The 9,970-nt window shown below is 46.4% G+C and overlaps 1 protein-coding gene across 1 annotated transcript in view; it reads left to right on the top strand.

Annotated features, from left to right (window-relative positions):
* The window catches only part of IGF2 (insulin like growth factor 2), a 30,293-nt gene extending 20,677 nt beyond the window's left edge, over positions 1-9,616 (top strand). The window contains exons 3-4 of the mRNA XM_032771043.1: positions 7,361-7,527; positions 8,423-9,616. Coding sequence (XP_032626934.1) covers positions 7,361-7,527; positions 8,423-8,662 — 407 coding nt within the window. The 3' untranslated portion in view covers positions 8,663-9,616. The remainder of the gene's footprint in view (positions 1-7,360; positions 7,528-8,422) is intronic.
* The last annotated feature ends 354 nt before the right edge of the window (positions 9,617-9,970 follow it).

The following is a 9,970-nucleotide window of genomic DNA, read 5'->3' as shown; positions in this document are numbered from 1 at the left end:
GGGAAGAGCTGCTGCTGGGTGGGGGGAGGGGCAGGCGGGGGGGACTGAGACAATGGCTGTGGCTGCCCAGCCATCTGACAAAGGCTCTCTTGTTGGTCTCTACATTCCTCTGACAGGGGAGAGGGGATTGTTTACACCCAAAGTCTCATTCCATTTGGCTTGGTGCTTGACTGATTGGAGAAACGGGGAGAGGGCTCCAGAGAATCCTAAAATTTCTCCTGTGTGTGGCACGCAAACACCCAGCGTGTACACACTGTTCCTTCCCCACACAGCCATGAACAAGTACATGCATTTCCCCCACTCCATGCAAAGATGTGCATGTGTGCATTTCCCCCCACATACATACAGCTATTCACATAGAGTCACAGGACTGGAAGGGACCTCGCGAGGTCATCTAGTCCAGTCCCCTGCACTCATGGCATTATCTAGACCATGCCTGACAGGTGTCTGTCTAACACACAGTCTCCTTTATGCATACATACATTTGAGCGCATGAATGGGTAAGTGCTAGCAGCAATTTTGATTGAGAAGCTGATAGAGGGGTGGGGGAGCCAGAGAAATTTAGGGATGACCAGTCTAGCAAACCTGTCCCCACTTTGTGGCTGGTGTCCTGGGGCTGTTTGAATTAAAGGAACAGGTCAGCCAGTACCTCTCCTCCTCTGTGAGCTCTAAAAACAAGCTCTGAACATTAGGTGCTACTCTGGTCAGTTTGCTTTCTCCGGATACCAGCTCTCCAGCAATGGGCTCCCAGACCAGCAGCATGACCCAGTGACACTTGTTGCTGTGTTGCACTCCTATGAAAAGCAGAAAGGTGGTCACCTGACATCTGCCCAGCCACGCTTGCCACACTCACTTTGATTTGGCAGATCTGAATGTAGGTGACATGAGCAGGACTGGATCTTCTTCCTTCAGCTCCTTACTATGTCACCTAGGATATGCATGTGCATACACCCATGTGCCTCCTGAAGTAGCACTTGTTTCACATCATACTAAGGGAGAGAGAAGAAGTGCTATCAAAAATCCTGTTTGCTACTTACATGCATGACAAAGCTGAGGCCTGCAGTTACTCTGCAGGTATTTGCTCTGCAGTGTAAGTATTAGTGATAGTAGAATCTACATGACTATAATAATATTACCTAGCTCTCTTTTCATCAGGAGATCTCAAAGTGCTTTATAAAGGAGGGCAATACTAGCTGCATTTTACAGGTGGGGAAACTGAGGCACAGCAAGGGGAAGTGATTGCCTGGAGTCACCCGGAAGCCCAGTAGCTAGGTGACTGAGCACAATCACTTTTTCTCGCTGCAAATCAAAGCAAAAATCCGTGCAGAAAATTAGGCACCTAAGTAGCACTGGCCTGATTTTCCCACAGATGCTCCATAGCTCACATTGAAGTCACAGGGAGATGCAGGTGCCCATCACCTCTGAAAACATTGATCAGAGACGATGCATAATACTTTGCTATGAAATGCACTTGCACTGCTCTAGCAGCGTTCACGTGAGCTAATGTTACTGCTAACTCTGCTCATTCTATAACATACTTCAAACCTTCCCAGGCGGGCTCCAACTCGGGTGTGGAGTGATCGAGGAGAGGTCCTGTTTTTAAATGATAATAAAAGTGTAGGGATTCTGGGTAACCTGGTACAGTACTGGAGGTCGATTTCAGAGGAGCATGCCCAGTAAGCATAGGGCTTTAACGGAATGATTGATTTATGGAGCAGGAAAGGAAGCAGGTCTCCTTGTGAAAATACAATCATTAGTTAAATAGATAACACAAGGGGAAAGGCAAACATTTAACTCTTGCACTAATGTGGGAGTGAATGGCTGCTGCTCCCTCCTCCTTCACCTCTGCCAAGGAATAAATTCTCCACAATAGTGCATTTCAGTGTGGTAATACAGCAACCCAACCTCCTCACGTGTTTCAGTGACATTAAGGCAAGAGGCCACAGATGGGCCAAAAGCCAAAAAATTTACCCTTCAGTCCATGAATAAATCACATTAGGGAACTAACACTCACCCCAACCTAGTCCAGCAGTGTTATCACCCTTAACTAGACATTTCCTGGCTTCTGTTGCCTTTGGGTCATTATCTAGCAGTAGTTTCTGGTACTGAATATCCTTGTTTGTTGTTTTTAAAAGCACTAAATCTTTCATGAAAGGTTGTAGTGGCTTCTGGTGAGATTCAAATCCCCGGCCATCATACAATTATGTAATTGGAAATGTGTCCTATCATAGGAAAATAGTTGGCAGCAAAGTGAGCAAGGAAAACAACAGGCAGACAGTTACACAGCAGATAACTTTGCAGATTCTCAGGGTTTTCAAGTGTTTTTGTTTGTTTTCTTTTTGGTGGGAAAGGAATGTTGAGGTTGGGAAAAAGGATTGAAGAATGGAAGGTGGAAACAGCAGAAGCAAAAACACAAGGCCATATTGGACTACTCACTTGCCAAACTAAGGGTGGGAATTTCAAGAGTGTCTGGTGCTGCATTGATTTCAATGGGAGCAGAGTTAGGCCAATGATGTGTATTTCTGAGAATCCCACACATAACTGTGTGAAGTAGATATTGGTTAATATTTTCCAAAATGCCTAAGTCCCATTTTCAAAAGTGACTTAGGCTGGAATTTGCCAAGAGATTTAGGTACCAAGTCCTCATTGAAATAAGTAGGAGTTAAGTGCCCAAATACCTTTTTGAATCCCACACTCAGGCTTCTAAGTGTCAGTAAACGTTAATAGCATTTAGGCTTCTAAGTCACTTAGGTGCTTTGGAAAATATACATAACTGATAGCTAACTTCTCTCTTTGAAAGAAACATTAAGTCTTTAAAACATAATCCCTTCCCCCAACCTTATGCACTTCAGCACCTTAGATCAGAAATGCGGACACAGCCTTCCACTAGTGTGAATGTGCATGGAGTACTATCCAAAAGGGTCACTTTGCTTTTTCTTGATTTTCACTTTACACTCCCTCTTCCCTTCCTGGAATCATAAATATGCTAAATATTCGAGCTGTTCCTAGCTTTTCAGACAGCAGGGACAGTGCAGGTACTTAGATTCTCCTAGATTTCAATTGCTTATAGGAACTAGTCCAGTGTCTGTAATAGAAAAGGGGACATTTGTCATGTTAGCTCTCCAGCAGCTGAGTATGATCAGTTATCCAGGTAAATGCTTGGCCAGCTGTGGATCCCTTCTTAGTATGAACTCAGGTAGGGAGCGAGTATTCCCTCCCTCTCTGCATAGGCCTGCATTTATCATAGACCAGGGGTGGCCAAACTTATTGATCCTCTGAGCCACGTACGATAATTGAAGGCCAGGCATGCTTGCTGGGGCTCAGGGCTTCAGCCCTGTGGTGGGGTGGCAGGGCTAGGGTCTTCTGCCCTGTGGGGAAGGAGGTCTCGGGGCTTCAGTCCTACAGGAAGCACCTCTCGGGGCTTGGGGCTCCAGCTCCACTCCTGCTGAAGTCCTCAGCCCCAGCCCCAGCAAGTATGCCCCGTGAGGCTGAAGCCCTGCCTGAGTGACCCCCTCCCCCCTAGCCCCACCACAGAGCAGAAGCCCTGAGTTTCTCCCCTGCCCCTGATGAGTCTGGTAGGTGGAGAATGGGGGATGGGGAGGATGAGGGCCACCATGAGTCTCATTTTAATTGTAAAAGAGCTGCATATGGCTCACGAGCCATGGTTTGCCTACCCCTGCCATAGACCTTAATGGGAGTTAAGCACACACAGAGAAGAGTACATCCACTGTATCTGTAAGTGAGGCATCTACCTCTCTCCCATCCAGCTGCCTTTAGTGTTTACCTGCTGATTAGTGGGTATTACAAACTGGAATACATGCACAGACTCACCAATGGGACAGGTGCTCATAAGGACACATCATTGCAGTCATGGGGCTTTCCCTACAGATAGCAAGGCACTAAAATGCACCCTTTTATGTCCCACGGCTGGCAGCCAGTCACAGGGAACTGGCCACTGCTTCTGACTTCTGATGCCAGGGGACTGGCTCAACAATCAGGGTAGGGCTGGGGTTGGAATTTAGAATTAAATGGGGGAGCCACAGTCCTAAGCATGAGGCTGGGGGAGAGGGCTCTGCCTTTAAATACAACAATCCAAATGCAGGGGGTTCACATGCCACCAACATTTTAATGAGAGAAGAACTCCCAACAATGCTTGTCTTTTTCCCTTCGCTGAACTTTTCTAGGGAGACAACCATCCTTCTAACCTTCACAGCTAGCTGATTAAAGGTCGGGCCTGAAATGTTTTCTGAAAAGAAAAAAAAATAATTCTTTTTAAATGATTCCAGAAGCTGGGCTAGATGTTGCGAGTCAGCAAAGTCCCCTATAGCAGCTCAGATTCACTCTGGTGCCTTACTTGTTCTAGTGACCTTAAAAATGTGGCTGTGCGGCGAAGGCAGAAAATGGGGATGTCAGATGCAAAAGGACAGAGGTTGTGTTTTTTGTTTTAGTTTTAAAAGTAATTAAACTAGTGGTATGTCTCCAGGGGCTTCCTTTCGTACTACATATTTACTGTACATCATCAACATGAGAGTGTGTGTGTCTAGGCAGAGTTGGTAGGTTATTCTTTAACGGGTCTGAAGAATGCTTGATGTAACTAAGACCCCAGTCTGGCAAAGCACTTAACTTTAAGCTCATGAAGAGTCCCACTGAAATCCTGCACATGCTTAAGTGTTTTGCTGAACTTGGATCTTTCTGCACAGTTCTCTGTGCCCATGAAAATGAGAAGTGCAAGTAGCCTGCAGTGTTTATGTTCTGACCGGGGAAGTGGAGTAGAATTGGTATACTGTTTCTAGATCACCGGCTCTTAACATCTCTTATACCAGGATGTTGTCCCCTTTCCCACTGTGGTGGGGCGAAGACTCACCACCCTGGCGCCTCCTGCTGGTAGTCCTGGGAATTAGCTCTTCCAGTCCGGAGCGCCCTCTCACCTGCTGCTGGCCCCCGTGTCCCTCCTGGACCGCAGTCCCCTTTACATCAGGGTTCTGCCCCCTAGCAGCAACCCACAATCTGGGTCTCCCCACCTAGAGGATCCCCCAACCCCCTATCCCCACCTTGCCTCAGTGGCTACTGCTAGTCATCATCTAGCCTCCACTTCCTGGGGCAGACAGCAGTCTGTAAACCACTCATCATCAACAAGGGGGATTGGACCAGCTCCCTCTGCCTATATCCAGGACCGGCACCAGGGTTTCTGGCGCCCTAGGCGCCGGGCCATTTCGCCGCCCCGCGTGCGGGTCTCACGGCTCTGGTGGAGCTGCCGCAGGCATGCCTGCGGCAGGTCCACCGGAGCTGCGGGACCAGCGGACCGTCCGCAGAAATGCCTGCGGCAGGTCCACCGGAGCCGCTTGACCAGTTGACCTTCCGCAGTTATGTCTGCGGCAGCTCCACCGGAGCCGCCTGCCGCCCCCCCCATAATGCTGGCGCCCTAGGCGACTGCCTAAGTCGCCTAAATGAAAGCGCCGGCCCTGCCTATATCTGGGCTGCCCCTGTGCAGCTCCAGTACCCTTTGTGGGCCCTTAACTAAGCCTGCATCCTGGGGTCTTGCTAGGCTGGAGCTCCCCAGCTCACTCTACTCTTCCCCAGTACTGCTCCACCTCAGGTACCCTGCTCAGCTCCCAGGCAGCCAGGTCCTTCTCCCTCAAGAAACTAGAGAGGGGGTCTCTTTTTCCTTCTGGCCCACTGCCCTCTTATAAGGGCCAGCTGGGCCCTGATTGCACTGGCTACAGCTGTGGCTGCTTTCCCAATCAGCCCAGCTTTTCCCCTGCCACAGCCCTTTCCCAGGGGTGTATTAAGCCCTTCAGGGCAGGGGTGGGATAACCACCCCACTACACCCACCATCTACCTAGAACTTCCTCCCACCACTCATATGTGCACGCACACACACTTAGCAATATGGGAAGGGCAAAGTGATACGACCCACTCCCCATGCCCAAGGACTGCAATCCCCGGTTGAGAACCCCTGGTCTAGTTTCTGAAGCTCAGAAAGAGACCCCTCCAGCTAACTCCACAACAGCCAAGTGCAAAAAAACACTACAAACGCTTGTGGGGGATGGAGGGGAATGTGCAAAACAAAAGTGACAGTTTGGTTCCAGGACATTTTGTGGTTGAGAAGTTTGGTACTTCCCAAGCTGACCCATTTCATGCGGAAGTGTGGGCAAATTTGAATGTCTGTTTTTTTCGTTTGTTTAAGATATCAAGCTATCTAGGCCTTTGCTCCAGTGTTTTTGGTTTTAATTACACAGTGAAATGAAACCCCCTTGTCGCAGAGCATTTGAAAATGTAACTGCTGGCTACAGCATTCTTTTGCAGAGAAATACGGAAGAAGAAACCTGTATTAAAAGACTCTGTTAAGAAGTTAAATAACTATTCTTAGATGGCTGCAACTGGTTTATCCCTCCATTGGTCCCCTTCACGGCTGGAATGTGAGCATTCCAATGGAAGTTTGGCACCTCATAAGGAGGGGTCTACTTAAATCACAGAGGAATCACACATTTTTCATGGGCTGGTATGGCATAAATAGTTAATTCTGCGGATGTGTCACACAGTTACGAAATTTGCTATTTATGATGTGGCCCAACCAGCAAAAAAAGTTTGATTTCTCCGCAGCATTTCTCAAACTGGGGGCCTCAAGTGGGTCATAAGCCTATGAGAGGGTTGTGGTATTGCCACCCTTACTTCTCCGCTGCTGCTGGCAGTGGCGCTACCTAAAGCCGGTTGGCAGGAGAGTGGCGGCTGCTGCCTGGTGGTCCTACTGCTGGCCATGGCACAGCTTTCAGAGCTAGTTGCCCAGCCAGCAGCTGCTGCTCTCCATTCTGCCTTCAGAGCTGGGCAGCCAGAGACCAGATTTCATGGGGGAGATCAGATTTCATGGTCCATGACACAATTTTCACAGCCGCAAATTTGGTAGAACCCCTACACATAAAGAATGCTGCTACCTCTTTCTACTAGTGTACAATTGCCAGAAACAACACCAGAGGCTTTAATACTCATCTGTGTATTATTTAGGCCTTGTCCGCACTAAAAAATTGCACCACTTTAACTATACCTCACAGATGCAGTTATATGAGTCTAAAGAGGCTTTATACCTATAATGCTGTTCCAATATGGGAAGGGGAACAAAATCTACCACTATAAGGCACTTTCATACCAAAATAATGGTGTCCAAACTAAAAGCGGTACGTATAACTACATCAGTAAAAAATGACACCCCTAACTGAAATATTTACACTGGTACAAAAACTGTGTGTTGTTTATATTGCAGTAGTACATAAAATATGCTAGGTTCTGTGTGCAGACATAGGAAGAAGAGAGGACAATCTAATTCAAAACCACTGATAGCTAACTGCTAGGTCTGCCATTTCAGGTAGACCCGTGGGACGAAATAACAGAAGATTCAACCGTGGCATAGTGGAGGAGTGCTGTTTTCGGAGTTGCGACCTTGCTCTTTTGGAAACATACTGCGCAAAGTCTGTTAAGTCCGAGCGGGACCTCTCGTCCTCTTCTCTTGTGGTCCTACCAGCACTCAGCAAGGTAAGTGAAGATTGTATCTAGAAATCAGCTGCTCTTTAAAAAAACAAATCCCACGGGAGAGGAAAGCTCTTGTCTCTAAGATCTGCTGCTTCTGCAGTAACAACAGTACCTAGAGACCTTCATGGAACACAGAGCAAATATCTTGAATGGGGAAATAATGTAAAATAACCTGTACAAAACTAACATATAATAAAGTGAGAGATCAGATGACTAGATGAAGTAAGTAAAGAGAGTAGGGTAAATAAAGATTAAAACGGAAAGGCAAGAGAAGAATCAAATGAGTTTAATAAAAACACAAAGGAACACCAGATCATCTAGAATAGGGTTTCTCAGAAAGGCGTCGCCGCTTCTGTAGGGAAAGTCCCTGGTGGGCCGGGCTGGTGTGTTTATCTGCCCCGTCCACAGGTCCGGCCGATCGCGGCTCCCACTGGCCACAAATCGCTTCTCTGGGCCAGAGGGAGCTGCTGGAAGCAGTGGCCAGTAAGTCCCTTGCAGCTTCCAGCAGCTCCCATTGGCCCAGAGCAGTGATCCGCGGCTAGTGGGAGCCGCGATCGGCCGGATCTGCGGATGGGGCAGGTAAACACACCAGCCCTGATCTAGAAAATGTGTGCTGGCCACTACAAAGTGAAAGTAGCTCAGTCACAAAAAGCGGTAATGGCTGCTAGAGCAATAGGAAAGCATTGTAATCTAGTGGCGAAAGAGGGAGACTGGTCATATGACTCCAGAGTTCTATTGCTGACTCGCGTGACCTCTTTTACTTTCAGAAGCCCAGTTTTGGCAGGTCTGCCTAGCTGGGTTTCACTGTGGCAACAACAGCCCACAGTGTCATGGTCTATTCAGAGTGACCCTCATTTTCTTTTTCCTTTACCACCCCACCCCCTTTCTGCTCTTTCAGGATAGCTTTCAAAAACCTTCACATGTCAAGTACTCCAAATATGATGTGTGGCAGAAAAAGAGCTCACAGCGCCTACAACAGGGAGTTCCCAGCATCCTCCGTGCTCGCAGGTACCGGTGGCAAGCTGAAGGGCTGCAAGCATCTGATGAAACCAAGGTGCATCGTCCCCTCATCTCCCTGCCCAGCCAGAAGCCCCTGGTAGTGCAAGTTTCCTCAGAAACATCAGGCAATCGGAAATGAACTGTGAAATGGATTCTATTTTTTTTTTTTAATCTCCTGGGGGGGACTTTTGAGGCCTAACTTCCCTAGTCCTTAGCCCTCTTGGCTGTGAAGCAAGAGGGATTTTGCCTTTCCACCCAGAAGCAATAAAAAGGGGGCACTGTAACGCCAATTTAAAGAGAACCAAACAACTGACTTAGTGAGAAGGGGATTACAGCATTGTCAGCAACAACATAATTTCTGTGGCATTGTCCTTTAAGCATTAAAGTGTTTTTTTTTTTAAACTTCTGTTTTGTTTTGTTCCCCCACTAGCCAGTATTTTCAAGCCCATACTTAAAAGGGACCGTTTGGCACTTGAACTATTTTAATATTGGGCAGGGTATGACATCCCACGTGCCAGCAACAGAAGGCAAAAGAAAGAGCAAGAGCAAGAAAAAAAAGAATATGAAATTGAAAACCAGAAGAGTCCATTCCATGTCTTTCTTGACAATAAAGTGAAAAAAATGGGGCAAAATTTATTTGGAGGGGTTAAATTTTTTCTCAGTCCCTCTCCATTATTTTGTTTGGTATTTTTTCTTATTTTTGTAAAGCGCAATTTTTTTTTTTTGGACCTTTACTTAAAAAAAAAAAAAAGTAACTGAGAAGAAATTCCAAGAAGACCCATCTGAATTTATTTGTGTGTATGTGCTTAATTACAAGATTCCAAATCGACTTGCACCTTTTTAAAATCACGGATGAAGTGTGAGAAAGAGGTAAAGGAAAGGGGGAAAATAAAAAAGAGGAAGTGAACTGATGTTCACTTTAAATAGAGGAGGCGTCTGCATTGCACATTTGCCACGGATTTAATTGATTTATATATATAATATATATAACTTTTTTTGGCAAAAAGCACTATTTTTATGGGACAATTTTTGTGTAGTATCTGAAGAGGGATTGTAATGTTTAAAATGTGTTATGGTGCTAAAGTAAGTTGGAAGGGGGGAAAACCCAGAAATAGCAGGGGGTGGGGAGGGAAGGACAAGATATTCAATACTGAACTTGAAATTGTAGCTTTTCGTTTTAGGAAAAGTGTGATAAATGTGTTTCTTTTCTCTTCTGAAATATAGCTTGGTCATGACCATATGAGCTAGTTGGTTGTCACTCACATACACAGATGCACGCACATGCAGAAATACGTCTATACGCATTTATTTAGATCAAAAGGGAATTTTTTTAAAAAAGATAAACTATTGTGATGTTGTTAAGGTATCTGAATTACAATTCTAGGTCCCTATTCTGCAAGAACTTAAGCCTGTGCTTAACTTCTCACCCTGAGTGTAGTTCCATCAA

The sequence above is a fragment of the Chelonoidis abingdonii genome, chromosome 4, assembly GCF_003597395.2.
Source record: "Chelonoidis abingdonii isolate Lonesome George chromosome 4, CheloAbing_2.0, whole genome shotgun sequence".
NCBI classification, from domain to species: Eukaryota; Metazoa; Chordata; order Testudines; family Testudinidae; genus Chelonoidis; species Chelonoidis abingdonii.
The sequence above is the reverse complement of the archived record's forward strand: the minus strand, read 5'-3'. Positions and strand labels throughout refer to the sequence as shown.